Source organism: Ahaetulla prasina, chromosome 2, assembly GCF_028640845.1.
Source record: "Ahaetulla prasina isolate Xishuangbanna chromosome 2, ASM2864084v1, whole genome shotgun sequence".
Taxonomy (NCBI): domain Eukaryota; kingdom Metazoa; phylum Chordata; class Lepidosauria; order Squamata; family Colubridae; genus Ahaetulla; species Ahaetulla prasina.
The window spans coordinates 16,008,903-16,029,342 of record NC_080540.1 but is presented as its reverse complement, the minus strand read 5'-3'; the positions used below and the strand labels follow the sequence as shown (position 1 = coordinate 16,029,342).

General features: G+C 43.2%; 1 protein-coding gene across 1 annotated transcript; it reads right to left on the bottom strand.

The window, feature by feature from the left end:
* Nucleotides 1-1,507: 1,507 nt before the first annotated feature.
* Nucleotides 1,508-19,441, bottom strand: LOC131192605 (uncharacterized). Its single transcript, XM_058171874.1, has 7 exons — nt 19,332-19,441; nt 18,121-18,432; nt 8,649-8,933; nt 7,616-7,829; nt 4,693-4,721; nt 3,942-4,006; nt 1,508-3,242 (listed from the first exon to the last, which is right to left on the bottom strand). Exons 1-7 carry the CDS (start codon nt 19,387-19,389, stop codon nt 3,141-3,143), a joined length of 1,065 nt encoding a protein of 354 aa, XP_058027857.1. The 5' UTR covers nt 19,390-19,441; the 3' UTR covers nt 1,508-3,140.
* Nucleotides 19,442-20,440: the final 999 nt, after the last annotated feature.

Sequence of the window (20,440 nt, the reverse complement as noted above, 5' to 3'; positions counted from 1 at the left end):
GGTCCATGGAGGAGAACTACAATGCTGATCCGGCCCTCGAAGAAATCCAGTTTGACACCCTGGTGTAGTGCATCTAATCTTGGCGGCTTGAAGATGTGTGGACTTCAACTCCCAGAATTCATAGAATCCTTTAGAGCAGGGGTCTCCAACTTCGGCAACTTTAAGACTTGTGGACTTCAACTCCCAGAATCCCTCAGCCAGCAAAGCTTCTGGGAGTTGAAGTCCACAAGTCTTAAAGTTGCCAAGGTTGGAGATCCCTGCTTTAGAGCATGAGGGTGTCCAACTTGCAGGGTCACGTTGCTGTCATGTGACGTTTTGTGATGTTTTTTTTCCCCTTTGCGGAGCTGGGGTGGGCGTGGCCTGTGCATGATGCATCCGGCCCGTGGGCTGCCAGTTTGACCAATTAGAGTGATGTTTCACAACTTCATTGAGGGGCTGGAGAATTCTGGGTGTTGAAGTCCACACATCTTCAAGCTGCCAAGGTTAAGGAACACTGCTCTAGCGAGCCTTAAGGATCCTGCAGAAGTTTTCATTGCTAAGGTTGGCAAGAAACTCGATTATACAGTGATCAACAGAATGAACCTGTGGATTGGATTACAGGTAATCCTCGGCCTGCGACACAATTGAGCCCAAGATTTCTGATGTTAAGTGTGACATTTGTTGATGAGTTTTGCCCTATTTTATGACCTTTCTTGCCACAGTTGTAAAGTGGAGTCACTGCCGTTGTTAAGTTAGTAACCTGGTTGTAGAGCGAATCTGGATTTCCCATGGACTTTGCTTGTCAGAAGTTTGCAGAAAGTGATCACATGATTCTCAGCAACAGCAATAGTCTTTAAGTATGAATCCGTTGCCAAGGATCAGAATTTTGATCACGGGATCATGATGATGTTGCAAAGTTTGTAAGTGTGAAAAACAGTTACAACAGTGGCTTTTTTCAGTGCCTGTTGTGGCCCCTCCGCTGCCAGCAGAGCTAGCAGTGGATCCAGACAAGGAGGAGGGGGAGGGGGCGCCTGGGCCAGCTTTGGAGCCTTTGGAAGGCTCTGATGAGGAAGCAGAATCAGAGGCAGAGTCGGGACCTTCCATTCACCCCCAGATGGACGGAAGGCAGCTGTCTTTTGGAACTGAGCCGAGTGAGGGCGAGGAACAGATGGGGCCCATCCCAGAGGCACCTATGCATAGAGAGGAGAGGAGAACAAAGGAATACAATAAGCCGGCTCTCAAGGAAAAGCAGACGTGGACATTAGCCAGCCTCTCCCTGCCTGGGAAATAAATACTGGGGGGTTAGAAGTGGCCAGTTGTCACAGACAACCGTTTGCTTTTAGGATACAACAAGCAATTCGATTTCTTAGCCAGGTCTATTAGGACTAATCACGTTTGATTTTTGTTTATCCACGTGAATTAAAAGACTGTTCCTACCCTGTTTGAAAAGGGGTTTGTTTGTACTCGTGAGTAAGCAGCTTATCATTACTTACTAAGGCTGGGTCAGAACAGTGCTGTTGTAACTTTGAACGGCCACTAAATGAAGTGTTGTAAGTCGAGGACTACCTGTACAAGCAAGATGACATTATACCAGTAAACCTCATTGGGATTAGAGAAAGCAGACACTCAACAGCGGACAACAGTGGCGGCAAGGAGGATCACCTGTAGGAATGTAAAATACAAACTCTTTTTTTTTTGGTCCCATTTATGATATTTTTGTTTTGCACAGTTTTTGCTTTATGTCTAAATAAATGTTACTGGGCCTGTCACGCAGCTAGTCACTCTGTGCCAGTTCTCTCAAGAGTCCTTTTGTTCTGGGCAACTTAACTTCTAGGGAATAACATTGAGCATTGCACGTTCCATTTGAAAAAAATCAGACCTTGACTTTGCTGTTAGGATAAAAACTTTCCTTTGTGTTTCTGGTGTATTTTGTAAATCAACAATGTATACAGGAAGGAAAGAAAGACCTCAATTGCCAGGAATCCATGGCTGGTACTGAATATTTATTATGTTTATACCACTACATTAGAAATGATTTCTGGTTTTCTGCCGCAATCATAAATGTACATTAAATTTACAAGGTGATAAAAATACAAGGGCCCCAGGTACATTTCAGTCTCTGTGGCTGTAGGAAAGTAGCAATAGCAATAGCACTTAGACTTATATACCGCTTCACCATGCTTTTACAGCCCTCTCTAAGAGGTTTACAGAGTCAGCATATTTGCCCCCAACTATCTGACTCCTCATTTTACCCACCTCGGAAAGATGGAAGGCTGAGCCTGGTGAGAACTTGTTGTGCCTCGTCCTCCCTCCTATCCTCAGCCGGCCCCTCCCATCTCGTCCCGGGTCTACTATCAGACTCTGAGTCTGATAATGAAGATGAATGGCCTGTCATGCCTCCAGCCCCCGGCCCTGGCCCCATGCCCGGACAGGATGTCAGGAATGAACAAACAAACCTCACTCATACGGCATGTGTTCCTTTGGCTCAGCCATCAGAGGAAGTCAGCCACGGATTGGAATTACTCGGGCCTACTCCTTCTGACCCCTCCCTTTCTCAAACAGCAGAAAACAATTCAAAGTGGGAGGATCCTCACTTCCGGAGATCCGAGAGGCGACGTCAGCAGAAGGAAGGGAGGGGCAGGCCTGGATAAATGCTGAGTCATGGAGCCACACCCCACAGCCTATATAAAGGACCTGCTTTTGGCATTCCTTGAGTCAAGCAAAGACTCATCTAGTTTGCTGAAGTCACAACTTGGATTCCTGCCTGCCCTGAGAAATCTGAAAGGAATTTGGCAAAGCTGCAGAGGCTTCATGGCCACGCTTGATATGGACTTCCCAGACCCGGTCATCGGAAGGGGAGCGGGACACGACAGAATTGCTGAATTGCAGGCAGCTGGCAGGCAGCAGAAGTAGCCTGCAGTACTGTACTCTAACCACTGCGCCACCACGGCTCAACTAGATCTTGTCCCACCCTTCTGAAAGGAAACATGTAGACAAGGAAAACTCTTGTTCGATACTTGGAACTGGGAAGACTTGCTTGGTCCTGTGCCTGATGGGCTCCATACCATGCTGTTAGAAGCAGAACCCAGGTGAAGCTTAACAGGTGAAACAGGTAAAAGATGCAGTCTTCAAGTGCACGTAGGAAGGGATGAAAGCTGGTATCAAACAATCACAGCATATACTGTGGCATTGTCTGGAGTCTGAACGGGGGGAGATTTTCCTTGGAGATGTTGCAGCTGAGCATAATAGAGGGAAGCAGATCTCTGGAAAGGAAAGCAGCATTAAATAAATGGTTAGAATACTAATACTGGCACTGATGATATTACCTAGTGGGGTATTGAAATGTCTACGAGAAAGCAACCAAGCTCAGAAACCACCAAGGGCCCCCACCGTTCAACTCTAGGCTACAAATATTCTCCTTTATAGGTTAGACCTGTACTCTTAAAGCAGAGGAGGGCTTCACATAATTTAACAACCGGTTCGCCTAGTGCAGAACCGAAAATGTGAGCGCATGCGTGCAGGCGCGCTTCGCTCGTGTGTGCACCTTCCGCAATCACATGCAGCTTCAAACACACGGCGATTTCATGCGCACAGTTTCCAGCACACCTTCTCAGGCAGCTGCGGTGAGTTAAGCAGGCGAGGTGCGGAAATCAGCTGGGCTGCGTGGGTGGGGTGAGTGAGCCAGAGAGTGAGATATATAGGATGGGATAGCACCGAGGTGGGCCCAGCCGGTGGTTGGAACTACCGGTTCGCCCAAACCGGTCCAAACCAGCAACAGTCTACCATTGATTTAAAGACAAACTTACCAGACTGCAGCCCCTGGATGTAAGTCAAGGACTAACTGAACTGAAAAGTTACTATTTGTGATGAAATCAGTTATGGAAATATGGCCTTAACACCATGAACTGCCCAAGTTTGTTCTAACCATACTGTGCTCCCAGAAACATCCAGCTGGTAGTTACCTCATCCAAACTCTCCTGCTTGCTTATTTTTCCCTTTCTGATGGGATTTCTCGCGGAAGCAAAATCTTGAGGTTGTGGAGTCCCAGTGAGCAAGATACGAAAAAGAGAGAAATGGACATAATGAAAGAAGAATAAAATAACGGAAAGGATGGCAGTACAGATTTGGTCTAGAAAACTTCCAAGGTCTCTACAGGTAGTCCTCGACTTATGACCAACAATGGAACCCAAAAGTTATGGTTTGCTCAGCGAGAAATTTGTTAAGTGAATTTTGCCCCATTTTACAAGTTTTCTTGCCACATTTGTTGAGTGAATCACTGCAGTTGTTAAGTTAGTAACACGGTTGTTAAGTGGAATCTGGGTTCCCCATTGACTTTGCTTGTCAGAAGGTCACAGAAGGGAATCACATCACCCTGCAACCGTCATAAATGCGAGTCAGTTGTCAAGCATCCAAATGTAAATCACATGACCATGGGAACGCTGCAACGGTCGTAAGTGTGAAAAACACCCCACAAGTCTTTATTTTTCCAGTGCCGTTGTAACTTCGGACAGTCACTAAGTGGACTGCTGTAAGTCGAGGACTACCGGTATTAACTCAACTACTCTAGGACTGTAGGAAGGAGCAACAGGTAAGCTTCAGTTCATTTTGCAAATACTGAAAATGTTCCATTTAAAAACAAAAATATCACGCAGGGAGAGGGCTAGTCTAGAAATGTTGCTATAAGTGGGAAAGACTTTTCCATTCACTCCTTACCTGGATGCTCCATTCTTTCACCAGTCGCCCTGGAAATTGAAAAGAAATTAAAGTGGCGCTATATTATAATCAATATGGCAAGACCAGCTGAAATAGCATCCTCCTAATTATTAAACTCCTTTTTCAATAAGCAGACTTGGCAACATTTCCTACCTTGGCAGGGACTACCGGGAGTAATAGATTTAAACTTTAGGCTTAGGATCAGGTTGTAGGCTAATGTAAAGTGACCAGATTTCAGCGATGGCAAAGCGGGAAACCATTGACGACTGTGGGGGCTGCGCATGCGCGCTGGGTCTCGTCACCTGGCTGAAGGAGGAGGAGCGCTGCTGCACTGCTTCTTGGCTCTTCCAGGCACCTTCTCGGCTCTTCCAGGCAGCCTCCGGCAGGCGAAGTCAAGTGGCGTCTCTCCTCCGCCCGCTCTCATGAGAGCGGGCGATCTCGCTAGAGCGGGCGGAGGAGAGACGCTGCTTGATGTCTGTAACACCCACTCCCCCGCCTCCGCCTCCTTCTCCTCCTCTTGCGTTGCCTCCTCCCATTTTCAGAATGGGAGTTTTTATTTTATTTATTTATTAATCATATTTATATACCGCCCTATCTCCCGAAGGACTCAGGGCGGTTTACAGGCACTTAAAAAACACATAAACACATAAATACAATATAAAAACAATTAAAAAACTTATTCTATAAGCCTGTTATTAAAATATAAAACAAAAACCCAATTAAAACCCATAAATTTAAAATCTAGCCCAGTCCTGCACAATTAAATAGGTATGTTTTAAGCCCGCGGCGGAAGGTCCGAAGGTCCGAAAGCTGACGAAGTCCGGGGGGTAGTTCGTTCCAGAGGGTGGGAGCCCCCACAGAAGGCCCTTCCTGGGCGCCGCCAGCTTGCCTCGCTGACGGCACCCTGAGGAGACCCTCTCTATGAGAGCGCACGGGTCGGTGAGAGGTATTCGGTAGCAGTAGGCGGTCCCGTAAATAATGAATGGAGGTGGGACTTTTTTTAAAAAAATTTTTTTAAAAAAAATCGGGACTTTTTTGAAATGCTGCGGGACGCGGGACAAATTATTAAAAAACGGGACTGTCCCACCAAAAGCGGGATGTCTGGTCACCTTAGGCTAATGTCATGTTCAACTATTCTGTGCTTAAAATTGCATAACAGATGCAACCACATATATTTTGTGGAGAAGTCTCTTCAAAATATATGAGGTTGCATCTATGAGGAAGAGACATTTGCCCAATTTTAAAAAAAACATATTTTTAAAAATTATATAGTATAAATTATATACGCATTATAAGACAATCTGGACCATAAGATGCACTTAGCTTTTGAGGGGGTAAACAAGAAAAAAAAAATTCTGCTTCTGCCTCTGACTCCCAGCAATTTGCCTCCTTGCAGCAAACAGCCTGATCAGCTTTCACACAGCCTGATTTACCACAAGCAGCTGATTGACGGTTGGATCTGCCTCCTGGAATACCACCGATCAGCTGTTCCAGGCTGCAGGGATCGCCGCCACCCATCGCTGCCTATCGCATCCACCATGCACCCCATTTTCGGCTTCTGCGCACCCGATTTTCAGCCTGTTCCAGGCGATGGGGATCACCACCGCCTCCTATTGCTGCTGCTGCCGTTATTCAGCAGCGATAGGCAGCAGCGGCGGTGGCAATCCCCACCACCTGGAATGGGCTGAAAACAGGATGCATGGAAGCCAAAAATGGGGCACATGGAGGCCAAAAATGGGATGTATGGAGGCCAAAAATGGGGCGTGTGGAGGCCGAAAAAGGGGCACATGGTGGCAGCGATGGGTGGCGGTGGCGATCCTTGCAGCCTGGAACAGCTGATAGGTGGTATTCCGGGAGGCCGATCCAACCACCAATCAGCTGCTTTTGCTAAATCAGGCTGTGCTGAAGCTGACCAGGCTGATTGTTGTTTGTTGCAAGGAGGCAAATTGCTGGGAGGCAGAGACTGAAAGGTGGGGGCTGGTGGGTGGGTGAGGTTTTGGCAACATTAGTTCTATAAGACGCACAGACAAGTCCACCCACTTTTTGTGTGGGTGGGGGGAAGTGCGTCTTATTTTTTGCTGCTTCATAGTTGCTTCATAGTTGCCATGTACTCGGGGAGGGGTTAGGGTTAGGATTAGACATAACAAGGTCATCCCAACAGGTGTCAGTTGGACAGGAGTGAGTGGGGAGCCCACCAACTGTTTTAATTGGGCTCTGGTGGCTCAACGGACTAAGTCTGTCTGTTATTAACACAGCTGCTTGCAATTACTGCAAGTTCAAGTCCCACCAGGCCCAAGGTTGACTCAGCCTTCCATTCTTTATAAGGTAGGTAAAATGAGGACCCAGATTGTTGGGGGCAATAAAAGTTGACTTTGTATATAATATACAAATGGATGAAGACTATTGCTTAACACTGTGTAAGCTGCCCTGAGTCTTCGGAGAAGGGCGGGATATAAATGTAAATTAAAAAAAAATAAAAAAAATTGGACAATGTGACTTGGGGAGGAAAACAGATACTCTTTTAATTATGCTTTTAACATAGCCTGGTAAGATTTGAATTGACAAATTGCAGGCAGCCGGCAGCCAGCAGAAGTAGCCTGCAGTACTGCATTCTAACCACTGCGCCACCACAGCTCATAATGCAACCCATGAAATCATTCCTAAAAACCAAGATATATTTCCAAAGCCCACTAATTTTGATGACAGGACCAAGGTGGTACTGCGATGGCCGTGAGAATGAGGAGTGAGAAGTGTAAATCACTTTTTTTTTCAGTGCCATTGTAACTTCAAACGGTTGCTAAATGAATGCTTGTAAGTTGAGGATTACTTGTACAGTAGCCAAAATAGAGAGGGGAGTAATACCTGGTTGAAACAGCATCACTTCCCTCCCATCAACGTTCTTCACAGAAGCACCTTGACCCACCTGCCTGAAAAATCTTTTCTCCAAAAATACAAGGTCACACCCAGGGCAGCTGTGATCAGAGCCAGACCAGCTAACAGCAGCATCCAAATCCAGGTAGCAATTCTATCCACAGCATGGTGTCTCTGCGTAACTTCAGTCATCTGAATGGTAGCAGGACTTGACCAATCAGACAATGTTGACCAGGTGGGCTGGGTAGAATCGATATATTCAGGAACTGTTGGGAGAGTGACAATGGAATGAAAAAATATATGATATACTGTCTCTGGAGATTCTCAGTCGTCCAGGTCATGATTGTCCCAAAGGTGCTTTTTCTTTCAAGAGGCAACTGGACGTTCTGGTTTTTCTTTGAAGATGTTTTTCACTTCTCATCCAAGAAGCTTCTTCAGCTCTGACTGGATGGTGGAGAATGGAAGGATTTATACTCCTTGCAGACAGGTGGACATTTGCATTCTTTTAGCAAGTCATTAAGGTCACCTGGAGGCAGTGGTGGGTTTCAAAATTTTTTACTACCGTTCTGTGAGTGTGTCTTGGTGGGTGTGGTTTGGTGTGCATGGCAGGGGAAGGATACTGTAACATCTCCATTCCCTCCCCAATCCAGGAGAAGGTTACTGCAAAATCCCCATTCCCTCCTGATCAGCTGGGACTCGGGAGGCAGAGAATAGATGGGGGCGGGGCCAGTCAGAATTCCAGAGAACCAGTAGTAAAAAAATGCCTAAAAAGTAAAAAAACAGTTCCGACGATCAGGTGAGCGACGTGCGATCATTGAAACTTTTTTTTTAACTTTTTAAAGCATTTTTAACTACCAGTTCCAGAGAATCAGTAGTAAAAAAATGCTTAAAAAGTAAAAAAAAAGTTTCGATGATTGCACGTCACTCACCTGATTATCGGAACTTTTTTTTTACATTTTTTACTACTGGTTTGGGCGAACCGGACTGAACCGGGAGCATTTCACCCCTGAGATGAAGTCCTCCAGGCTTAAAGTTGCCAAGCACATAAACCACCATTAAAAGCAAAGCGTTTATCCCCAACTTACTTTCATCCGTCTCTCCAGCGGGTGAACTCAAGCAAATTTCAGAACTCCACTCAGGATTGAAAATAGACTGGCACTCCCAGCGTCCCCATATCTTATCCCTGATGGGATGTAATAATACCGAAGAGCCCATGTTGCTTTTCTTAGCCCAACGGTGGTTGCCTAGTCGCTTGGAGTTCAGCAGCCATCGGAAACTGTCCGTATTCCGGTTATTGCAATGTTGGCATGTGAGCTGCAAATAGGAGATGCTGAGCCAGTGGGAGGAGACCAAGATATTGTTGTGACAGCCTGTAGAAAAAGAAGGAAATAAGGTAAATGACAGGATTAAGGTTGGATTCTGCTTGCCAGTAAGCATGAAGACCTTTAATTTTTCACCAACAGAGTCACAGAAATATCTGAAAAATACAGCTTGAAGCGTAACACCTCAAAAACCAAAGTCAGCAAACAACTCATTGATTTACCACAGATAACTTTGGAAGGAATACCACTAGAAAAAGTCAAAAGGATCACGTACCTCGGTTCTAATTTACATGAAAGCTGGGACATGCCCCCTGAAGTAAAAACAAGGATAGAGAAAGCTCGAACAGCATTCTTCAAAATGAAAAAGGTCTTCTGCAGTCACGACATAAGCCTAAGACTGAAAATCAGGCTTGTCAGATGCTATATTTTTTCTATCCTGCTCTACGGAGTACAGAGTGGGTCTCTGACAGAAAGCCCCTTGAAGAGACTAGAAGCATTTGAAATGTGGATTGACAGGGGGCCGTTACATATAAGCTGGGTTGACAAAATCAAAAATGAGGAGATGATGAGCCACCTGGGAAAGCCAAGGGAAATCATTAAAACCATAAAAAAAGCAACAGTTAGAATATTTTGGACATGCCGGAAAAATCCAGCATCCTTCACTTAATCATCCAGGGAAAGATTGAAGGCAAATGAGGTCCAGGCAGAAGAACATCATGGCTTCAAAATCTAAGGGACTGGAATGGAATTAGAAGAGATGTAAACCTATATATAAACTGAGAACCTATGACATTTATTTATTTATTTATTTATTTATTTATTTTGTCACAACAGTATATATAAGCATAAGCATGAAAGTAACTATATAATATAAAAGCATATATATAAGTATGAGTATGTAATAACTATATTAATTGGATATAATGAAAGGAAACAATAGGACAGGAACGGTAGGCACATTTGTGCTCTTATGCATTAGATTTATGCAAATTAGATTTAATTTATTTAATTTTAATTTATTTTATTTAATTTATTTAATTTAATTTATGCAAATTAGATTTGACACAGATGTTAAAAACCAGAGACATGGAGCAAAGTCCACTGTTTTTGTTTTGTTTTTTTAAAATTCAATAAAAATTTAAAAAATTTAAAAAAATCTAAGGGGCTGGTTTGGACAAAACTCAGCCGCACCTTTTTGTGCAACTGTTGATAAAAATAGCCTCACCAACATGATCACCCACGTCCGATGACAGATATGGCAGAAGGAGAAGGAGAAGGAGGAGGAGGAGGAGGAGAAGAAGAAGGAGGAGGAGGAGGAGGAGGACGCTGGATTTGAAGGAATCCTAAGGCATGCTAGGAAATCAGGAATCCTTTGTCTCCCACAATAATCCCAACGTAGAACTAAATCCTCTTTATGGGGCCGGAGAGCATGTTTGATATTGTGGGAAGCTCCCCCCATTCCCAGAGAATGAAACATTCAGGGGAATATTAAAAGAGGCAGAATATTATATTTTCCCAAAAGAGAAATGGAGAAAAATCTTAACAAAGGCAGAAAACAGCAGCTCCAGTCTTCCTGCCATAGGAAAAGAGCTTCAAACTAAGAAGATTGAAGAGTCTGGCCTTTAGGAATGCAGATTTTGTATCCATTCAGAAAGACTGGGCCAAGCTATTCAGAAACAAAACGCTTTCAGTGCCAGCTCCCAACTGGGAGCTGATGGGATTAAGAATTTACATCCCCCCACCCAAATTCTAAGGACAGGACATGACCTTTAGGACACAGATAGGATTAACCCACGACCATTGAAATCGTAAATGACACAAAGCTCACTACATTGCATAACCCCCTGGAGCATCTCAATCACAAAACCCCTATAAAAATCCATCCACTCACTCAGCCATTTTCTCAGCCACCCCAGAAACATTGTTGCTGTCACTGAAGTTCCTGGAAACCAAATAAACCTTCTTTCCTTGCAATCGACCTCCATTTTATTTCCAATGCTTTTCCCCCGGCTTGGAACTGGACTGGATTTTTCTTCCTATAGTATTTTGTTGCCACCATGGGCAGATTTGGTCCAGTTTAGTCAAGTGGTAAAGGCTCTAGACTAGCAACCATGAGATTGTGAGTTCTAGTCCCATGTTAAGCATGAAATCCAGCTGACTGACTTTGGGCCAATCACTAAAAGACTGTGAGTTCTAGGCCCGCCTTAGGCATGAAAGCTGGCTGGCTGATTTTCAGCCAATCACCAGGAGGCTGTGAGGTCTAGTCTCTCCTTAGACGCAAAAGTCAGCTGGGTCACTTTGGGCTAGTCCCTCTCTCTCAACCCAACCCACCTCACAGGGTTGTTGTTGTGTGGAAAATAGGAGGAGGAAGGAAGGAGAATTAGATATGTTGGCCACCTTGAGTTATTAATAAAAAAATAATAAAGGTGGGATTAAAAAAATCTAAAGAAACAAACATTTTCTTAAAAAATATGAGATATTTACCAGACATTTCTCAGATGCTAGAAAATTTTCTGCACATCCCAACTTATTTTTTGAGAAGTATGTGAGCATCATTCCAAGCAAAGGACTAGAATCCCTTGGCCAATTTTATTTCCAAAGAATGTGTTGGGTTTGAGGGAGAAAGGAAGAGAGTCCTAAAGACTAAGGCTTTGCAGCATATCGGCTTGATTTTATTTTTTAAAAATTAAATAGAATTAAATGGGGAAGAGAACCTGGAAGGCCTGGCTGAGTGATAATCAACATCTTTTATGAATGTAGAATAGAATAGAATAGAATAGAATAGAATAGAATAGAATAGAATAGAATAGAATAGAATAGAATAGAATAGAATTTTATTGGCCAAGTGTGATTGGACACACAAGGAATTTGTCTTGGTGCATATGCTCTCAGTGTACATAAAAGAAAAGATACGTTCATCAAGGTACAACATTTACAACACAATTGATGATCAATATATCAATATAAATCATAAGGATTGCCAGCAACAAAGTTACAGTCATGTAGAAAGTATGCAAATGAGAAGCTGATTAAATTACTGAAAATAGGAACAGCATCATGTGAGCCTTACATTCTCAGATATTTTCATCTTCTCAAAGCGATTAGATCTTTGATCAAAGGATCTGAAAAAGCAACATTCCATGAAAAATGGAGATAATTTACTGCACCATTTTTGGATCGTTTCATTTGGGTCTGGAGTGAAAAGAAACCTCATCTCTAAGGGGACTCATGCCCATCTTCACGAAATTAACGGTTAGAGAAACATTTCTGTAATTATTTGTGGAATCTATTACTTTTAACATTTTCCCCACTTGCTGAAGCCTTTTCCTTCTGCTGCTGCTGAGCCATCTGGGGAAAAGAAACTGTGAGAGAGCTACAAATACACGAATCTCCAGACAGAATTTGGTTGATGGACACAGAATCAATTTTCCCCAAATGAAAAAAAGGGAAATTGTAGTAACAGTTGGGATGGGACTGTAGGAATTTAGCACCCACCCCCCTCCTAGAAGAATGAAATATTTTAGAAAATATTTAAAAAGGCAGAATATATTTCCCTGGATGAGAAATGGAGAAACATGTTTTAAAGACAAAGCAGCTCCCTGCAACTTCCTGCTACCCCCCACCTTTGTCAATGGGCCATTAAAGCCTCAACCAAGCTCACTCAATCCCCCCACCTTTGTCAATGGACCATCATTTGCAACACAATAGAACAGAAACTCACCACATGGCAAGGCTCAGGCAAGCTTGAGGGACAACCTACAATGTTAACTAAGACCCCTAGACCACCTGGGAGTTTGACAACCAATCAGGATACTCTTCCTGTGCCCCAGAAAGTTCAAAGCTCAGAAAAAGCATAAAGCCAGGGAGCACACAGGATCTCAGCCCTTTTCTGTTCAGGAACTCAAGCCATGTGATCCTAACCCACCATTAAACCATCTTTCCAAGCAGCCTCCATGTTTCCAGTGTCTTTGTCCCCACTTGGATCTGAACCCAGATGGATATTTCTTCCAACAGGACATAAGAAGACGACTTCTATGAAGTCTAAATCAGACAAGAGGGAAACTCCTAAGCCTGTGACCAAATTTGGTGGTCCCTTCCCTTCCCCTTCCCTTAAAATTAGTTATTCGGTATGTTTAAGACTTTGCTTAAGACAATTAAGATTCTGGTTCCTTTTAATCTATTTTACCAAAAATAAAAGACTTCTCTCTAAAAAAATTGATCCCAACTTCCAAACTCTCTTTGGCTGGGGAGGTCATCATACTATTTCTATTCCCCCTATGGCTTTGGAGATCAAGCCTCAATCATTATGGAAAAAAGTCTATGTGGTCCTAGAAATAAAAAAAAATGACTTGGGGACATATAATCAATCAATCAAAAGTACAAATTTGATAATCTGCTTCTTCGGTTATCCCACTGCATTTTGGACCAATCCAAAGGCAAACCACCATGTAGAGTGGGTTACAGCATTCATGAAGTAATGAAGGTCTGAACAGTTGCTGCCAGTGGATTTTATGAAGGAAAACCTTTCTGAGACCTTCAGTAGGCAAGTGTGGAATTGCTCTCTCTCACAACAAGACTGATAGCTTGCAACGTGCATCGGTCAGTTAAACTATGTGGCCTATTTCCTTTCACATCCTACCTGTCAATGACTACTTCAGCTTCAACCACAACAATACACGAGCACACAATAGATACAAATTTAAAGTGAACCGTTCCAAACTCAATTGCAGAAAATATGACTTCAGCAACAGTTTTTTAATGCCTGGAATGCACTACCGGACTGTGAACTCATCCTAAAACCCCCAAAACTTTAACCTAAGACTGTCTACTGTTGACCTCACCCCATTCCTAAGGGGTCTGTCCTAATGTTCCCTTTAATTGTATTCATTTAATGTATTCAATTCATGCTTATATATATTATCTAATATGTACTTGACAAAATAAATAAATAAATAAATAAAAAATAAACATTTGCAGGAATCAAATATCCTTTACCCCCTCCCCATCCACCAAAGTTAGATATTAGATTTTCCATCTTGAAAAGCTGTAGCGATTCTCCATTCCTCCAAAGAAAGGGTGTCGCAGAATTTGGAGACAAATTCTGGAAAAACAACACTGCCCATGATATTAATTCGTAGTTATATCTTTAGCTCTTCTTTTATTAATTACAGGTCTATATATATATAAGCAGGCCATCTTAATTTTACTAGACTATGCTGGAAAGCCTCCCCTGCAGTCATGACCCATATAAAAATACCTTAACCATCTGTACATTTTTAAAAAAAATTCCTATAGGCTCCATGGAAACTTTTTTTTAATATAAACCTCTTAGCAACACATAAGAATATTTTTTTATTAGTCTGGATCACAAATGGGGGAGAGAAGGGATAAATTTTCTCTCTGCTTTCTGATATGTTAACAGATAAAGAGGCACCAAAGATGCCTTGAGAATTCTTTTTTAAGTACTGTTAGATGTAAGTGCCCAGTTATTGGAGATTTTCAAATAAAGATAGGATAGCCGTTTATCTGGGATGAAGTTATAATTCCTGTCCTAAACAGAAAGCTTGCTTGGAAGATCAGCCTTGTCAAAAGCTATGATTTGATGTGATTCTAGATAGCCTAAACCTCGGATAGCTTTCAACAGGCTTCATGGTGGTGTACACACAGAGCTTTTACATAGAAATTAAAACACATCTGTGCTTCAATTTCCCAGTGCTTCCCCAAAGTGCTTCCCCAGTGTGCAAAGGTAAAGGTAAAGGTTCCCCTCGCACATATGTGCTAGTTGTTCCCGACTCTAGGGGCCGGTGCTCATCTCCGTTTCAAAGCTGAAGAGCCAGCGCTGTCCCAAGACGTCTCCGTGGTCATGTGGCTGGCATGACTCAGTGCCAAAGGCACACGGAATGCTGTTGCCTCCCCACCAAAGGTGGTCCCTATTTTTCTACTTGCATTTTTTATGTGCTTTCGAACTGCTAGGTTGGCAGAAGCTGGGACAAGTAACAGGAGCTCACCCCATTACACGGTGCTAGGGATTCGAACCGTTGAACTGCTGACCTTTCGATCGACAAGCTCAGTGTCTTACCCACTAAGCCACCACGTCCCTTCCCCAGTGCGCTAGTTAGTGTCAAAAAATTAGCCACCCAGGTAAGACTTAATTTTATTTTTTTCTCCTTAGACAAGATATGTTTTGGCATGAAGCACCATCAAAAAAAAACCAAGTACAGATAATCCAGTGGTGGAATTCAAATTCTTTTACTACCGGTTCTGTGGACGTGGCTTGGTGGGCGTGGTGTGGTGTTATGTACCATATAAGGAGTGAGCTATAGGCTTCACTCAGGTCCTCCAAAAGGGCGGGAAAATACTTGAAGCTCATTGGTTAAGCCGTCTGACAGCCTTCTATAAAAGAGGACACTGCCAGACAAGCAGGTTGTTGGGTTGTACTGGTCTATTAATAAAGAGTTGTTATTGGAAGAGCTGCGTCTGGCTTTTCCATCATCGAATCTAACAGTGTGGCTTGGTGGGTGTGGCTTTGTGGGCGTGGGAGGGGAAGGATACTACAAAATCCCCATTCCCTCCCCACTCCTGGAGGAAGGATATTGCAAAATTTCCATTCCCACCCCACTCTGGGGCCAGCCAGATGTGGTATTTGCCGGCTCTCCAAACTACTCAAAATTTCTGCTACCGGTTCTCCAGAACCTGTCTGAACCTGCCGGATTTCACTCCTGAGATAGTCCTTGACTTACAACAGTTTGTTTCGTGACCATTCAAAGGTATAACAACACTGAAAAAAAGTGACCATTTTTCACACTTACGAACGTTGTAGCCACCCCATGGTCATGGGGCCGGTTTAGCTCACGCTGGTAAAAGCCTGTTATTAAGAACACAGTAGCCTGCAATTACTGCAGGTTCGAGCCCGGCCCAAGGTTGACTCAGCCTTCCATCCTTTATAAGGTAGGTAAAATGAGGATCCAGATTGTTGGGGGGGCAATAAGTTGACTTTGTAAAAATATACAAATAGAATGAGACTATTGCCTTATACACTGTAAGCCGCCCTGAGTCTTCGGAGAAGGGCGGGGTATAAAAAGTAAACAAAAAACAAAAAAAAATGATCAAAATTCAGATACTGGGCAACTGCCTCATATTTATGATGGTTCCAGTGTTCCGGGGTCATGTGATCAACTTTTGCAACCTTATTACAAGCAAAGTCAATGGGGAAGCCAGAGGCATTTAACAGCTGTGCTACTAACTTAACAGCTGCAGTGATTCATTTAACAATTGAGGCAACGAAGATGGAAAAATGAGACAAAACTCACTTAAGAAATGTTTCGCTTACCAACATAAAGCAAGAGGGTTGTTGTTGTTTTTTCAAATTATTCTCCAAAGCATCAGAGGGCAGGACAAAAAACAATGGTTGGAAACGAATCAAAGAGAGAAGCAACCTAGAATTAAGGAGAAACTTCCTAACAGTGAGGACAATTAACTCATGGAACAGCTTGCCTCCAAAAGTCAAGGGCGCTCCATCACTGGAGGTTTTTAAAAAGAGACCGGACAGTCACTTATCTGAAATAGTATAGGTTCTTCTGCTTGAGCAGGAGCTGGACTGGAAGACCTCTAAGGTCCCTTCCAGCTTCTATATTCTATTCTAATTGTGGTCCTAAGTCAAGGACTACCTGTACAATCAAAAATCCAATTTAAATCATTCCACTCAATACAATTCAATCAATTTAATTCAGTTTCAACCTCATCTTCTTGCTACAGGTAGTCCTCAACTTACAACCGTTTGCTTAATGACCGTTCAAAGTTACAACAGCACTGAAAAATATGACAGGTGAGTTTTTCACATTTACGACCAGCTGTCAATTGGTTCATATTTATGACTGTTGCAGTGTTCTGAGGTTAGGTGGGATCACCTTTTGCCACCTTCTGTCAAGCAAAGTCAATGGGAAATCCGGATTCACTTAACAATGGTGTTACTAACTGAACATCTGCAATATTTAACTGCGGCAAGCAAAGCTGTAAAGTGCAGCAAAACTCACTTAACAAATCATTTAACAACAGAAAATTTGGACTCAAAATTTGGGTCATAAGTTAAGAATTACCTATACTGGGAATGGTTAATAGCTCATGCCTGAAATATTTTACAGTAGAACAGAAAAGAAGAACAGAACAGAACAGAATAGAATAGAACAGAACAGTTACTCTGTTACAGAACAGAGTAACAGAGTTGGAAGGGACCTTGGAAGTCTTCTAGTCCAATCCCCTGCTTAGGCAGAATACCCTACACCACTTCAGACAAATGGTTATCTAATCTCTTCTTAAAAACTTCCAGTGTTGGAGCATTTACAATTTCTGGAGGCAAGTTGTTCCCCTGATTCTAACTGTCAGGAAATCTCTCCTGAGTTCTAAGTTGCTTTTCTCCTTGATTAGTTTCCACCCATTGCTTCTTGTTCTACCCTCAGGTGCTCTGGAGAATAGTTTGACTTCCTCTTCTATGTGGCAGCCCCTGAGATATCGGGACACTGCTTTCATGTCCCCCCTAGTCCTTCTTTTCATCAGACTAGACCATGGGTCGGTAACCTTAAACCCTCAAAGAGCCACAAAGGTCCTAACCAGAAGCCCCCCCGTTCAATTCTGGAGCCGACCGGAAGTTCGGTTCCTCCACCATAGAGTCTCCTCCTAGCGCAGTTTCCTTTTTCCTCTACCTGTCCTAACCAAAAGCCCTATCAATTGTGGAGCCAACCGGAAAACCCTTCCCTTGCCATAGAGTCTCTTCGTGGCATGCCATATTTCCTCCCTCCCTAACTGGAAGCTCCTCTCAAAATTGTGGCGCCGACCAGCAACTGGGAGCCACAGTAGAGGGATGAAAGAGCCACTTGCAGCTCCAGAACCACAGGTTGTTGACCCCCTGACTAGACATAGCCAGTTCCAGCAACCGTTCTTTATATGTTCTAGCCTCCAGTCCCCTACTCATCTTCATTGGTCTTCTCTGCACTCTTTCTTCCCAACATCTTTTTTACATCGTGGTGACCAAAACTCGATGCAGTATTCCAAGTGTGGCTTTACCAAGGCATTATAAAGTGGTATTAACACTTCATGTGATCTTGATTCTGTCCCTCTGTTTATGCAACCTAGAAATGTGTTGGCTTTTTGGGGCAGTTGCAGCACACGGTTCGCTCATGTTGAAGTATATTGACTCTTAGGGAAAAGTAATATTTTGGATGCACTCATGCAGACATACCTGTGGTGACCTCCAGGTTGGTGTGAGTTTCTGAACCATTGGATAAGCGACAGATGTAAATCCCTGAATCACTCATGACGAGGTTCTTAAGAATTAGTAATTGTGGAGGCTGGTAAACCAGGCGCTGGTCGAACCGAAGAGGAATCACTTCATTCCTGGCGGGATTCCAGTTTATTTCCACTCTGTCTGTGCTGGTGTTGGCACATTTGGGATTCAGAGGGAGCCAAAAAAGATGCGTTTGATAGCCCACCTCTTCACAGGGAAAGGAGGCCTCCTCCCCAGGTTCACGAGTGAGCTTTTTCACCAAGATGGCTGATGGAGAAGACAAGTAGACGTTAACCACCTCTTCAGCCAAAGGCTACATCCCGACCTACCTTTAAAAATCTCATTTGCAAGAAACCATTTTGATGCTGCTTTTAAGTGGTTTTTGATCAACCTCGTGGTGCCCAGATGTAGTGGGCCACACACTTCCCATCATCCCCAGTTAACTCAGGATAATGGACATTGTAATTTGTCTTGTGGAAAGGATTCTTTTTTAAAACAAACAAACAAGTTTTATTAAATTTTTCTTTTACATACACATTTTATGAACAGTGTATTGACTGGGTCACATCTTCTACAACTTATAACAGTTATGTATTGATTTTTATATATTCCAATCTTCTTTTTTTGTTTTTTCCACATACAACTTACATATTTCAACTTCTGCCCTAATATTTCTACTTTTTAAATCTTACCTTAATCTTTTCCTTACCTTAATATATAAACAATATCATCATCCACCCTTCAAATCCTAATTTCTTAGCACTGCTTCAATTAATTATCTTATTTCTCCGTTTATAATGCATGTTTCTCAAAATCCCCATCCCATTTTTTCTGCTATGAACGATGTGTTTTACCTTATTCAATTCTTACATTGAAACCCTTTAATTGATTTGAATTGTGGAGAGGATTCTGAGGCACCTTTAGAGGTATAATTTTTGATCTTTTTTTTCAGCATCCGACTCTCCTGCGCAAGTTAGTAACCCTTGAGCAAACAGGCTAATCTTTCACGTAAGGAAATCCTAAACGTGCACCCACACCAAATTTGTCTTCCCATTTAGACCCGCAAACGAAAGAGGGAGGGGATCGCTAAAAATAAGACAAGTCTTTCCCCTCACCCTATTTCTTGCCCTCCCAGATCCAAGATGATCCCTCGGTGGCTTTGTTACCTTGCTCTTTCCTCAGAAGAATTATTTCCACCAATACATTCAGGAGACAAAACTTCATATTTGCACCTCGTTTGGATGCTTGGCAAAGCCTTTTGCCATCATGAATTCCACCCGAGAAGGAGGGAAGCATTTTTGAACCAGAGGCCAAAATTAGCCCTCTGAAAAGGTTATCGCTTCTTGGTGGCGGTTTGGTTTTCCTCTTGTGAGTCAAAGGAGGAACACACAATTTTTTAATCATCTCCAGCCAGCCATGGTGTGGTTTCAGTCTTGCAGGAGGAGAAGGGTCAGGCTGTCTCAAGTTGTTTTTGTTCATGTTCATCTCACACCAAGGCAGTAACAGTAACAGAGATGGAAGGGACCTTGGAGCAGGGGTGAAATGTTCCCGGTTCGGACCGGATAATCCGGTAGCGATAGTGGCAGGTGGTTCGGAGAACCGGTATCAAAAATTCCTGCCCCGAACTGCCCATGCCCACCCAATGCCCGGTCACCTGCTTTCCCGCTTGCCACTTCTTTTAAAAATGCTTTTAAAAGGTGAAAAAAGATGATCCGCGCGATCGTCAGAGCCTTTTTTTAACTTTTAAAATAATTTTTTTTTACAACCTGTTTGGCTGAATAGGTTGTAAAAAAATGCTTTTAAAAGGTGAAAAAAGGGCTCTGACGATCCCAGCTGAGCCACCTGATCGTCAGAGCCTTTTTAAAAACTTTTAAAAGCATTTTTTTTACAACCTATTCGGACCTTCTAAGGCAGCCCCGGTAAGTAAAACAGCGGAGTTGTGGAAATCAGCTGTGCCATGTAATCAGCTGAGCCAGAAAGAAGGAAATATAGGACAAGGTAGGGCGGGGATGTGGGGGCGGGGCCAGCTGATCGTTGGAACTACCAGTTCGCCCGAACCGGTGCAAACCGGCAGCAGCCCAACCACTGGATACGGCCTGTGGGCCTTGAGTTTGACACCCCTGTTCTAAACCAATCCACTGCCCAAGGCAGGAAGGACTTAAACCATCTTTTGCTTGAAAAACATCCAGGGACAGAGAGCCCACAATTCCAGAAGGAAAGCACCTCAGTTTATTTATTTAGAAAATTTATATGGCTCCCCACTCACTCTCGGTGA

Bases quoted from the DNA above. Each gene is read 5' to 3' on its own strand.
- LOC131192605 (XM_058171874.1), bottom strand. From the start codon at position 19,389: ATGAAGTTTTGTCTCCTGAATGTATTGGTGGAAATAATTCTTCTGAGG. The intron at 18,433-19,331 runs GTAACAAAGCCA...CTTCTCCATCAG, and splicing joins TCTTCTGAGGAAAGAGCAAG to CCATCTTGGTGAAAAAGCTC. The intron at 3,243-3,941 runs GTAACTACCAGC...TTTCCTTTCCAG, and splicing joins AGCAGGAGAGTTTGGATGAG to AGATCTGCTTCCCTCTATTA.